The 13712-nt window shown below is 37.1% G+C and overlaps 1 protein-coding gene across 2 annotated transcripts; it reads left to right on the forward strand.

The window, feature by feature from the left end:
* The first annotated feature begins 1319 nt into the window (after positions 1–1319).
* Positions 1320–11902, forward strand: acvr1l (activin A receptor, type 1 like). Of its 2 annotated transcripts, none has more exons than XM_048162927.1 (11): positions 1320–1481; positions 3301–3362; positions 3746–3820; positions 5174–5425; positions 6582–6796; positions 7377–7476; positions 7560–7706; positions 7823–8098; positions 9831–10028; positions 10124–10254; positions 10361–11902. In XM_048162927.1, coding segments are annotated over exons 2-11 (1530 nt in total). In that variant the 5' UTR covers positions 1320–1481; positions 3301–3361; the 3' UTR covers positions 10496–11902. The 2 variants fall into 2 exon arrangements, with proteins under 2 accessions (XP_048018884.1, XP_048018885.1); XM_048162928.1 differs by having other exon boundaries at positions 1321–1481; positions 3741–3820.
* Positions 11903–13712: the final 1810 nt, after the last annotated feature.

The following is a 13712-nucleotide window of genomic DNA, read 5'->3' on the forward strand; positions in this document are numbered from 1 at the left end:
ACATAGTCAGATTACTTTTCTGATGTAACAAGTAAAGTAATGCATTACAAGTAAAGTACATTATGTACTCTGATTACTTTTTTTGATGTAACGTGTACAGCATTACAAATAACGTGCATTACATAATTGGATTACTTTTTGATGTAAGGAGTAAAGCATTACAAGTAACATGCATTAGGTAATCAGATTACTTTTCAGATGTAACGAGTAAAGTAATGCATTACAAGTAACGGATATTATGTACTCGGATTACTTAGATTACTTTTTGATGTAACATGTACAGCATTACAAATAATGAGCATTACATAGTCAGATTACTTTTCTGATGTAACAAGTAAAGTAATGCATTACAAGTAAAGTACATTATGTACTCTGATTACTTTTTTTGATGTAACGTGTACAGCATTACAAATAACGTGCATTACATAATTGGATTACTTTTTGATGTAACGAGTAAAGCATTACAAGTAACGTACATTATGTAAACAAATTACTTTTTTGATGTAACTGCAAATTACATTCTATTAACACAAATACATTTATTTATAGCCCAAAAAGGGACAGTCGTGGCCTAATGGATAGAGAGTCGGACTTGTAACCCAAAGGTCATGGGTTCGAGTCTCAGGTCCAGCAGGGATTGTTGGTGAGGGGAGTGAAGATCCAGCGCTCTCCCCACCTTCAATACCACGACTGAGGTGAGACCCTTGAGCAAGGCACCGTACCCCCAACTGCTCCCCGGGCGCCGCAGCAATGGCTGCCCACTGCTCCGGGTGTGTGTTCATGGTGTGTGTGTTCACTGCTGTGTGTGTGCACTTGGATGGGTTAAATGCAGAGCACAAATTCCGAGTATGGGTCACCATACTTGGCCAGAAGTCACTTCACTTCACTTCAAAAAGTTACTGCAGATGAAGTATTTTCAAGAACAACAGTCACAGTAATAGTATGAACTGTAGCTAAAGTATAGCTAGTGATGCATGATGTCCAATTTAGTGGAGTAGATGATAGTGATCAGAATTTCCTCCCAATATAACAATTTCTGACTGGCAGTGGACCATCCTGGTTTGGAGAAGAAAAAAGACATTCCACATACAACAGCTTGCCACTTGGTGGCGATGTTTAGGAAGGATGATGTAGAGGTTGATGTGCAACTATGCCATCAAAAAAAAAAACATATGCAAGACAATGCAGTGACCTCTATCGTGAAAGGGTTAACACTTTAATAAACATGACTTTTTATTTATTAAAGTGAGAACTGGTCACTCTTATCAGTGAAATATGTCGCTACAAAACAATAAAGCTGGCGGACTGTGGTATCCCACAATGCTCTCGCGCGTGGCTTGTTTACGGTGACGTCACGGCGCAGTCTCCTCAGTCTCTCTGGGTGGCGGCAGACAGTCTGTCTGCGCGTGAAACACGACTTCGAATAAAAGAGTAAAAACGCGGAATATAAACACAAACATGAGTGTGCACTGCAGCTGAAGGTAAGCGCGTCTCCAGCGACTCTCTGAACTGAGGAAATAAGCGCGGAGAGGCAGTAACGGGCGCTGTTAGCAGAGCTAGCTCAGGCCGACAGTAATAACGCGATATATGTATTATTCTGAGACATCTTTGATCATAATGTGTCATCTGTAGTGTTATTATCGCCCATCTCCGTCAATACAGGAGCCTTATGTTCATAACCTGATGCTTAAAAGCGTTCATGAACCGTTATGGGTGTAACGCCATTATATGTCGGGCTTCTTCATTGTTTTGTTTCCTGTGAGACTCTTTTATGAGGTTATCACGATCACTGCAACCTGGAAATATCATTGTTTATATGTATATATGGGGTTAAAGACGAAAAAGCATGAAAACAGTAAGTGTAATACAGCTTTGAGTTGTTTTTCAGTTCATCAGAATGAGGCCTGATTCATTTATTTGTTTGTTTCTGAGCAGAAATTAAATATAATTTTTTTTTTTTTTTTTTTTTTACAATGATTACAGAAGACTAAAATGTCATTCAGTGTAACAATCTTGTCAGGGATATTTACAACAAAACATCTATTTATGCCATATTAAAGACATATTATATTTTTAAACTTTGCCATTTGTCAGCAAGAATTTTTTTACTCATTTAAAATGCAATAAAATCTAGTATGCTCACTTATTCTTGTAAATATTTTAATGCATACAGGTCAGAATTTCAATTTGTACATAAATATAAGTGTTACACTGAATGACAATGGAACATTTTCACCCACATTTTGACATTTTATTCTCCCAAAACTTAAAAGTAGACGTTTTACTTGCACTTAAAGGGTTAGTTCACCCAAAAAGTAAAATGTCATGTCGTTCCACACCCGTAAGACCTTCGTTCATCTTCAGAACACAAATTAAGATATTTTTGATGAAATCCTGCATAGCCAGCAATGACATTTCCTCTCTCAAGATCCATTAATGCACTAAAAACATATTTAAATCAGTTCATGTGAGTACAGTGGTTCAATATTAATATTATAAAGTGACGAGAATATTTTTGGTGCACCAAAAAAACAAAATAACCACTTGTATAGTGATGGCCGATTTCAAAACACTGCTTCAGGAAGCTTCGGAGCACAAATGAATCAGCGTGTCGAATCATGATTCGGATCGCCAAACTGCTGAAATCACGTGACTTTGGTGCTTCGAATCATGATTCGACGATTCGATCACTATACAAGTCGTTATTTTGTTTTTTTGGCGCACCAAAAATATTCTCGTCACTTTATAATATTAATATTGAACCACTGTACTCACATGAACTGATTTAAATATGTTTTTAGTACATTAATGGATCTTGAGAGAGGAAATGTCATTGCTGGCTATGCAGGATTTCATCAAAAATATCTTAATTTGTGTTCTGAAGATGAACGAAGGTCTTACGAGTGTGGAACGACATTAGGGTGAGTAATTAATGACATTATTTTCATTTTTGGGTGAACTAACCCTTAAATGTGTTTTCACTTTTGTAAATTTAAATTGATGCGGACAAATATTGTGAGGTTCTGGGGGGAAACAATGTAAAAAATGTTACGACGTAAATTGATTCGTCACTATTTCACGCTCTCTAATAACAGAAAATGTAGATTTATCACTTGATCGTTGCTTGTTTCTTCCATTAAAGCTAAAGATGTTCTGAAATTCATGTTAATTAACTGGAATTTACACTCAAATTGTTAGGCTGGTAACATCATTTGGGTCTTTCTAAAAGCATGACTGTGTTAATATGGGCAGGAGGGAATCAAGACACAACATGTGATTTGGTTTCAATCTTCTTTTTAGAATCCAATGGGAAGACGGGATACTGAACGGCAGTGCTGAGAGTCTCCTGAGGAGTCGTACAAGTGAGCTTGGTCGTTCTCAATCACTTTTATTATTTGTAAGGATTAAATGATGCTACATTAGTCGTAGTCATGATGAATATTACACCGTAACAGAGTCCTACTCCCCCAAATCGCTAGTTCCTCTCTGCCTCCTCCACGGTCTTTGATCTCGCTCCATCATGGGCATCTCTCTCTCCTCTGTTGCCATGGAGACATGGCTCTGTCTGTAAACACACGGAGTGAGAGAGGCTGAGCACAGCTGCACTCTTTAAGAAATGTAATTAAGTCGTCATCTTTGTGCTTCCGCCTTTGTGTCGAATCAGCCCAGGGGCTTTCATTGAAGCTGGACAGGTGACATGAGGTGTGTGTTGTGCATTTGTAACATCTGTTTCCTCTCAGTGCAGTGAACCAAATGGGGCATTGCAGTACCCGAATCATCGTCCTGTTCCTGCTTCAGTTCTTACAGACATCAGCTAAAGGTAAAGACCTGGACAACAGAAGGTTGTTACCGGAAGCTAGTTATAGTTGCAAATATGGATATTTTTCTTATAAAAATGTATAAAAGAGGTCTTTATTAACCTCTTGGAGCCGTATGGATTTCTTTTATGATGGGTGGATGCATTATTTTTGGCTTCAAAATCTCGGCCCCCATTCACTCCCATTATAAAGCTTGGAGGACTAATGATATTTTTAATATACTACTAAATGTCTGAAACTAAACTCATCATTATTTTTCAAAAGATTTAGTTCTCTAAAGCAGTGTTTTTCCTAACCATTTTCTTGCCATGGCACAGTTTTGATAAAAAAACAACAAAATTACACAAACATGCATTAGCCTACTTCAAAAATGCCGTATTAAAACGATATCAGGCCTATATTAACAGTAGCACTCACACTTAAAGGCTTAGTTCACCTAAAAATGAAGTTTCTGTCATTAATTACTCGCCCTCATGTCGTTCCACACCCGTAAGACCTTTAAAATTAAGATATTTTTGATGAAATCTGAGAGACTCGTCCATAGACAGCAATATAATCAACACTTTCAAGGTCCAGAAAGGCACTAAAGACATCGTTAAAACAGTCATGTGACTGCAGTGGTTCAACCTTAATGTTATGAAGAGACGAGAATACTTTCTGTGTGCAAAAACAAAACAAAAATAAGTTTATTCAGCAATTTTTCCTCTTCCCTGTCATTCTGTTATGAAATTGACGCAGTTCAACGCTTCCGTGTTTACATCAGTATTGGCCAAAGCTGGTCACGTGATCAGCACTACACTGCAGTCACATTATTGTTTTTTAACGATGTCTTTAGTACCTTTCTGGACCTTAAAAAGTGTTGTTGTCTATGGACGAGTCATAAACCTCTCAGATTTCATCAAAAATATCTTAATTTTAAAGGTGTTACGGGTGTGGAACGACACGAGGGAGAGTAATTAATGACAGGATTGTAATTTTTGGGTGAACGAACCCTTTCAGCAGTAATTCACAGCGACAGCGCTGTAGGAACGGTGTATGTGGTTGTACTTTCATTAGGTGTCAGTGTCCTCTCTGTTAGCGTGTCTCACGAAGGGCATAAAACATGAATGCTGGGTTAACTGATCTGAGTCACCGATGCTCTCTGGCCTTTATCCCGTGTAGTCAATTTGTAAAGTCGACAGTTCAGTGTCACAGGAAATGAAGGCAGGGAAGAAAACAGTCTCAGTTATCAGGCGGAGAGAGTCTGGCGTCATGCTGCTCTTCCTTCCTTCATTTCATTGTTAGAGTGGGTGACAACTGACAAACCGCTCCATACTGCCCCCTGTCCCTTCATTCATGATTAACTCTCTCTCCAGATGTCTCCATCGGCTGCATGTGTGTGGGCAGTGACTGTAATGAGAAGGAGTGCACCGGAGACCAGTGCTACACCTCCGTCATCATCACCAACGATGTGACGACGTTCAAACGCGGCTGCCTGGTTGGGCCGGAGAGCAAGCGCATGACCTGCTCCGCGACACACACCGCCAGCCGCGTCGTAGAATGCTGCTCACAGCACATGTGCAACGCCAACGTCTCCCAAGAGACCCTGCTTCGACTGCTGCAGACCAGTAAGTCACATGAGAAACCAGATCTGTAATCTGTATTTGAATGTCAGTTTTGCTGTGGAAACACGGATCAAGATTTTTATTGGCAAGATCAGGGAAAAGTTCAGATTTGTACCTTTCCTGTGAACAATTTTAAATAACATTATTTGTTAGTTTTAATTATTATTTTAATAATTTGGCAAATTTTATTATTCTATGATTTATTTATATTTATTATTTTTAATTTAATACATTTTTAGGAACATTCATATATATTTATGCTTATTAAGGCTGCATTTATTTGATCAAAAATACAGAAAAATCAGTAATATTGTGAAATATTATTACAATTTAAAATAAGGTTTTTTTTTTATAATATACTTTAAAATATAATTTATTTCTGCAATCAAAGCTGAATTTTCAGCATCGTTACTCCAGTCTTCAGTGTCACATGATCCTTCAGAAATCATTCTAATATGCTGATTTATTATCAATGTTGGAAATAGTTGCATTATATTTTTTTTAAATAACCCGTGATACTACTTTGAATAAGAAGTAAAGAAAAAAAACAGAATTTAAAATATTAAAATAGATATTTTTTATTTTTGAAAGAAATGAATACTTTTATTCATCAAGGATGTTAAATTGATAAAAACTGCTAGAAAAGCTGCTTTTTAGCATTTTATTCATCAAATAATCCTGAAAAAATAATCAAAGGTTATAAAAAATATTTATCAGCACAACTGTTTCCAACATTGATAATAAATCATCATATCAGAATGATTTCTGAAGGATCATGTGACACTGAAGACTGGGGTAATGATGCTGAAAATGCAGCTTTGATCACAGGATATAAATTATATTTTAAAGTATATTAAAACAGAAAGTCATTATTTTAAATTGTAATAATATTTCACAATATTACTGATTTTTTTTTGTATTTTTAATCAAATAAATGCAGCCTTGATGAGACACTTTCAAAAACATTAAAAATAGCAACAATTTCACTGACCATGAAATTAAATAAGAAATAAAATTATTTGTTAGTTTTAATTATTTAGCAACTTTTATAGGGACCCATCTATAATTTATTTATATTTATTATTTTAAGTTAACAATTTAATAAATTTTTAGCAGCAGTAATATAAGGTACAATGTATCTGATTGTGTTTCCGAAAAGGTCCAGAAACAGAAAAGACGGTGCATTACCGTGTGGAGATGCTGGTTCTCTTTGTGTTGGGTCCGTTTGTGGTTCTGGGATTGCTGTCTGTGCTGGCTCTGCTGGTGTGCCGTCGACTCCATCATGGGCGTCTGGAGAGACTGCACGAGTTCGACACTGAGCAGGGGGCCATCGACGGGCTCATCGCGTCTAATGTCGGAGACAGCACACTTGCGGTACTTCAATATTATACACTACAACTCTTCCTGTATATATATATACTGTGTGTTACAAACAGGGCTTGACATTAACACTAACACAGTCTCCGACAGCGGGTCGACACACAAACCGCCTCGTTTCATTTGCTCCGGATGAATATTTGGGGTGTTACAGGGATTGAATTTCGGCACGTATTACACATAATTTTACTCATTCCTGCAGATTTTATTCTCACCACATAAATCCTCCTCTCAGTACTGAATTGAGTTCTTTTTCACTGCTTATTGCGCTTAAACAGTCAAATACACACAAAATAATGTCAAAATGCCGGTCTTGGAGAGTATTCACGTAAACACAGTCAGTTATGTTTGAAGTGAACGTAAACAGTTGAGAAAGAAAACGCATGTGTAACAGTATAATGGATCTTAAAGTGACAGCAGCCTAATAAACCTGCTGACAAATTATGAGATAATGTTATAAATATCTATACAGCAGTTTTCCCCATGGGATCAATGTCAGTTGTATGTTGCAGTGGTTTAGCTGAAGTTGCTCGTTAATGGTTAGACATCGACTCATCGGTCTTGTGTCGTTTTCCAGGACCTGATGGATCACTCCTGCACATCAGGCAGTGGTTCAGGACTGCCGTTCCTGGTGCAGAGGACGGTTGCACGGCAGATCAGTCTGGTAGAGTGTGTTGGTAAGACAGATTGTATGATGTTTATTGTGTGTTTGGGGCCTTTACAATAGATTGTGTATGTGATATGAGTTCTGTGTTCACAGGTAAGGGACGGTATGGTGAAGTGTGGAGAGGTCAGTGGCAAGGAGAGAACGTAGCCGTGAAGATCTTCTCCTCCAGAGATGAGAAGTCATGGTTTAGAGAGACAGAAATATACAACACTGTTCTACTACGACATGACAATATATTAGGTGACTGAAACATGTTTTTCTAGCGTGTCAATAACTTCAAGTAGAACTGTGATTTTTGAAATTTGTGAATTTTTTCCCCTCACCTCTACTAACGTTATTTTAAACTTTCTTTCCAGGATTCATGGCTTCTGACATGACCTCCCGTAACTCCAGCACTCAGCTGTGGCTCATCACACACTATCACGAGAACGGCTCTCTCTATGACTACCTGCAGCGTGTTGCCGTGGAGATGGCAGATGGGCTGCACATGGCGGCGTCGGTAGCCAGCGGGCTGGTGCACCTGCACACGGAGATTTTTGGCACTGAAGGCAAACCGGCCATCGCTCACAGAGACCTGAAGAGCAAGAATATCCTGGTGAAGAAAGATCTGCAGTGCTGCATCGCTGACCTGGGTAATTTCTTGCCTGCTCTGAGATTATTTATCACATCAAATTTGAGCCTGTATATGTAATAAATATTGTTAATCTTGTATATGATGTTTTTTTTTAAATAATATTTCTGCAAAATGTAATGACTTTCTTGTAGTAACTGACTTCACCAAGGCTGTGCGGACAGGAAAATAATTTATTAAATCAATAATTTTAGGGATGCACGATATATCGGCCACCATATCGGTATCGGCTGATATGTTTATTTTTTTAATGTTATCATTATCGGCCTGATAAGAAAATTTGTCGATATATTAAAGTTGATAAATAATGGATTATTTCCTTCAGCTGAGGCACTTCAGATGCTCACTGTCCTCCATTATGATTTTGAATTGCTTGAAATATGATTGAAATCACTTCAAAAAGGAAAATACAGTTCAGTACAACGTACAGCACAAGTCTGTCATATAGACTACATAATATTATAATGAGAACATTATCATTGTGTGCTTGAGACATGACTTAATGGTGAGACTTTGTCATCAGAGACTGGTTATCAGCTTTCAAATATAAAGAATTATCAGTTATCGGTATCGGCCAAAATTTGAGATTTGTTTTCAGGCTCTCAAAAATTAAATAATCTTGATTTCAATTTATCGGCCAATATATCGGTTATCGGCTTTCAAATATAAATAATTATCAGTATCGGCCAAAATTTGAGACTTTTGTTTTTGTAATCAGGCGCTCATAAAATTTTGATTTTGATTTATCAGCCAATATATCGGTTATCGGCTTTCAAATATAAAGAATTATCGGTTATCGGTATCGGCCAAAATTTGAGACTTTTGTTTTTGTAATCAGGCGCTCATAAAATTTTGATTTTGATTTATCAGCCAATATATCGGTTATCGGCTTTCAAATATAAAGAATTATCGGTTATCGGTATCGGCCAAAATTTGAGACTTTTGTTTTTCTAATCAGGCTCTCAAATTATATCACAATTTAGATTTATTGGCCAATATATCGGTTATCGGCTTTCAAATATAAAGAAATTATCGGTGTCGGCAAAATTCATATCGGTGCATCCCTAAATAATATATAATGTATAACTTAATGGTACACTATGTAACTTTTTTTGTTCAAAATTAACATTTAAATAATTATTATAATGTTGCAATTTTTTTTAACTGCTAGAGGCCCAAAAGTTACATATTGTACCTTTTTAACAATGTAACTTAACTGCTCTACATTTTTTTTTTTTTTGCTAAATATTCGACTGAACTTGTAAATAAGTCACATTTATTCATGTTAATGTTGTCTTGTGATACAGTGGTTCTCAACCAGCAGGCCCTAACAAATATCCAATATGACTTAAAAATAAGAATGAAAATGAGCTAAAAAATAACTACAAATTGAGATTTCTTATTATTTGGTTATTTTTATAACAAATGTACATCTTTTTAGTTATGCCAAGCTCTAAAATATTTTATTGGCTAGAAATTGTGAGTGAGTTGGGGCCATAAAATGTGAACAAAGACGTCAAAAAGGTGAAGATCAACTGCTTTAACATGAAGGTTTTTCGGGTTTGATTCCTGAATATGTTTGCTAAAAGTAAATGTACACTTCAGTTTAAACGTTTGGGGTCGATAAGATTTTATAATGTTTTTGACAAGTCTCTTTTGATCACCAAGGTTGTATGTATTTGATCAAAAATGCGTAACAATCTCTCCTTCATCTTCCTTGTGTCCTTCTCTAGGTCTGGCAGTAACACACACACAGTCTGATAATCAGCTGGACGTGGGAAACAATCCTAAAGTGGGAACCAAGCGCTACATGGCACCAGAGGTTCTAGATGAGACCATCCAGACAGACTGTTTCGACGCCTATAAGAGGGTGGACATCTGGGCCTTTGGTCTGGTGCTGTGGGAGATCGCTCGCAGAACCATCAGTAACGGTCAGCTCGCTTTGTCCGTATTTAAGGACAGTATAGTTCAGACAGTGGTCCGGATGAATGCTCATGACTTTTTTTCATCCACTGTGATCCTGTAGGAATCGTCGAGGAATACAAGCCACCTTTCTACGACCTGGTGCCTAACGACCCCAGCTTTGATGACATGAGGAAAGTGGTTTGTGTGGAGCAGCAGAGGCCGTTCATTCCCAACCGCTGGTTTTCAGATCCTGTAAGTACTGTTGAGGCGTCTCTGTGAAAGTCCCTATTTTCCTTAAAGCATTAGATCCTCCCATGATCTGAAAACAACTGTCTGGTGTGTGTTTGTGTGATCTTAGACCCTGTCTGCTCTGGTGAAGCTCATGAAAGAGTGCTGGTACCAGAACCCGTCGGCTCGACTCACCGCCCTGCGCATCAAAAAGACTCTGGATAAAATCCACAGCTCGCTGGAGAAGGGCAAAACCGACTGCTGAGGAGAGAGATCCAGACCATTGGATTCGAGCGCTGGCGTCTGTCCCAACCCTAACATGCTGTTCATTCGCTTTGTTCTTCCTGTCCATTGGCCTAAAAACTTTTTATAGAGAATTCTGCTCTTTTATGGATGGTTTTTCCCACTTCCCCTCCGGAAAAGGAGAGAAATACGGACACAGTCTGACAGGCCTTGAATTTAACCCTCAATCATGGATTTTTTTTTACGCCATCACATTGTCTATTTAACCATTGGCAGACTTTTAAGATTTGTACTTTTCGGGAAAAACGAAGAGGACACGCTGAAATGCAATCTCTACCCGTAGTGTGTGTGTGTGTGTGTGTGTGTGTGTGTGCGCATGATTCTTATTGCAACCAGAAGAACTTTATAGCTGTAACGTCACTCGCTTTTAGAAATATGATGGTTTTTGAGCTTTTCAAAGATCCCAATAATTCTTGTAGATGATTTAGGCAAAAGTCAGTCACAGTTTTTGAATTAGCTACAGTGAACTTGTGTTATACAGCTCTTTGGTTACAAAATGCCGCTATGTATAGTAGAGAACTACAGACTCTCTTAAATTAGGCTTGTTTAGTGATTTTGAAGCAGTGGTTAAAGGGATAGTTCATCTAAAAATGAAAAATCTGTCATTCATATCATTTTAACTAGGGATGCACCGTTATGAAAATTTTGGCTGATACCGACATCTGATAATTCATTATATTTGAAATCTAATAACTGATATATTGGCCCATTAATCTTAATCAAATTTTTTTATATAATTTGAGAGCCTGATTACAAAAACAAGTCTCAAATTTTGGCCGATACCGATAATTCTTTAGATTTGAAAGCCGATAACCGATATATTGGCCGATAAGTCGAAATCCAAAATTTGATATAATTTTTTGAGAGCCCGATTACAAAATCAAAAATCTCAAATTTTGGCAGATACTGATAACCGATAATACTTTATATTGGAAAGCCGATAACCGATATATTGGCCAATAAATATAAATCTATTTTTCTATAATTTGAGAGCCTGATTACAAAAACAAAAGTCTAAAATTTTGGCAGATACTGATAACCGATAATTCTTTATATTTGAATGCCGATAACCGATATATTGGCCGATAAATCGAAATCCAAAATTTGATATAATTTGAGAGCCTGATTACAAAATCAAGTCTCAAATTTTGGCTGATACCGACATCTGATAATTCATTATATTTGAAATCTAATAACTGATATATTGGCCCATTAATCTTAATCAAATTTTTTTATATAATTTGAGAGCCTGATTACAAAAACAAAAGTCTAAAATTTTGGCCGATACCGATAATTCTTTAGATTTGAAAGCCGATAACCGATATATTGGCCGATAAATCTAAATCCAAAATTTGATATAATTTTTTGAGAGCCCGATTACAAAATCAAAAGTCTCAAATTTTGGCAGATACTGATAACCGATAATTCTTTATATTTGAAAGCCGATAACTGATATATATTGGCCGATAAATAAATTTTTACATAATTTGAGAACCTGGTGGACAGTGCACATCTGAAGTGTCTCAGCTGAAGGAAATAATCCATTATTTATCGGCTTTAATATATCGGCCAAATTTTCTTATCAGGCCGATAACGATAACATTAAAAATGAACATTTATCAGCCGATACCGATATGGTGGCTCATATATATCGTGCATCCCTAATATTAAACCCAAATTACTATGTGACCAGGGACTGTCAACATCCCTGAAAGTGACAGAAAAAGTTGTATAGGTTTGGAATGACATAAGGGCGGGTAAATGATGATAGAATTCATCTCATGAGGGCTTCCTTTGACACAAGGCCTTTCTGACCTGTTGCCTCTATGCCTGCCTGACAAAAAGCCATTGTAGCACATCATAGTGCTTTTTTTGTAGCCGTTTGTCTTTCTCTTTGCCCTCACCGGCATGCGTACTTGATGTTTCTTCACTGACAATCAGCCGCTGTCCAGTAGGCCTGAATTATTTGCTAATGTTGTGTACAAAACCCTAATTACAAGCTGACATGTCAACACACTAACAAAGCTAGCCGTAGTCATAAACAGACTCTGGTTTTGTGAATTTGCATATTTGTTTATCCTCGCGCTTTTTGACACTTTTGTATCACGGTTTTCAACATGCGCCATAAACCGAGAGTATGCGAATGATTTTTAAATTTTAAACGTTTTTTGACTATTTAAAAGTGCGGCGTCACTCTAATATAGGAGGTTTACAAAGGAAAACACTACAGTTACATCCCAAGTCGAGATGGTTTGTGTACGTTGCTTTTGGATTGAGTTGAGTGTGGCGTTTTTGTCGTGACACACTACATGTGAACCGCTCAACACTGGTCTCTTTTGCTCTCTCACAAACGACTTAACGTTTACATATTTGTGTTTTACTGGGGAATGATCTTAGGAATTAGACTACAGGAATTGTTGCATTAAGAACTGTGAATATGTTATAATGAAGAACCCATATCTGTATGATGTTACTGGAATATAAAATGCAAGACACGGTTATGAATTAAAAAACAACTGCTCTTTTCGTTGGTTACAACAGTGGAATGGTTTTTCTTTGTGTCCATGCCGTGATAATGCTTTCTTTTTGACCGCAAGTTTCAAGAATCTTGCTGCACATTATCATGCATTTGTCTTGTCATGCATTTAGCTAAATTAAGACTGAGTAAAGGTTCCCCATTGTCTGAGTCTGCTGGGAAATGACCTGCTTATCTGTGGTGATGTTTACAGGAGGTCTGGAGCCGCTCTTTGATAACCAGAGCTTTAGTTGACCGGCTGAAGCTAATGAGAGCACACATGCCAACTCTGCCACAGACACAAGATCAGCTGTAGACCCTTTAGTAGCAGTCTTTAAAAAAATGCTCTGAAATAAGCTTCCTGTTGAACTGTAAAGGAATTAAATTTGTTTTCCATTTAGCACAATGGATGGATTTGTATGTGATGGGGTTGCATTTTTATGCTGATGCATTTTTATGCCAGTAAAAATACATCAGCTATTGTTAACCAAAATATCATTTTGTCTAAATGGATTTAATAACTTTTTGTTGGTGAGGAACATGAGACAAAATCTGGTGTATTTACATGATTTAAAATAAAATCTCATGCTGGGCGTTTATTTGAAGAATTCAGTGCTGATTTCATTTGTGTCTCCAGCTATATTTTTATAAATGGACATGTGGC

This window comes from Megalobrama amblycephala, linkage group LG17 (assembly GCF_018812025.1).
Source record: "Megalobrama amblycephala isolate DHTTF-2021 linkage group LG17, ASM1881202v1, whole genome shotgun sequence".
In the NCBI taxonomy this organism is placed as follows: domain Eukaryota; kingdom Metazoa; phylum Chordata; class Actinopteri; order Cypriniformes; family Xenocyprididae; genus Megalobrama; species Megalobrama amblycephala.

What these genes read in the sequence shown, in the direction of transcription:
- acvr1l (XM_048162927.1), top strand. An exon ending in GTGCTGCATCGCTGACCTGG is followed by an intron (nt 8,099 to 9,830) that starts GTAATTTCTTGC and finishes GTCCTTCTCTAG; the next exon opens with GTCTGGCAGTAACACACACA. An exon ending in ACCGCTGGTTTTCAGATCCT is followed by an intron (nt 10,255 to 10,360) that starts GTAAGTACTGTT and finishes GTGTGATCTTAG; the next exon opens with ACCCTGTCTGCTCTGGTGAA.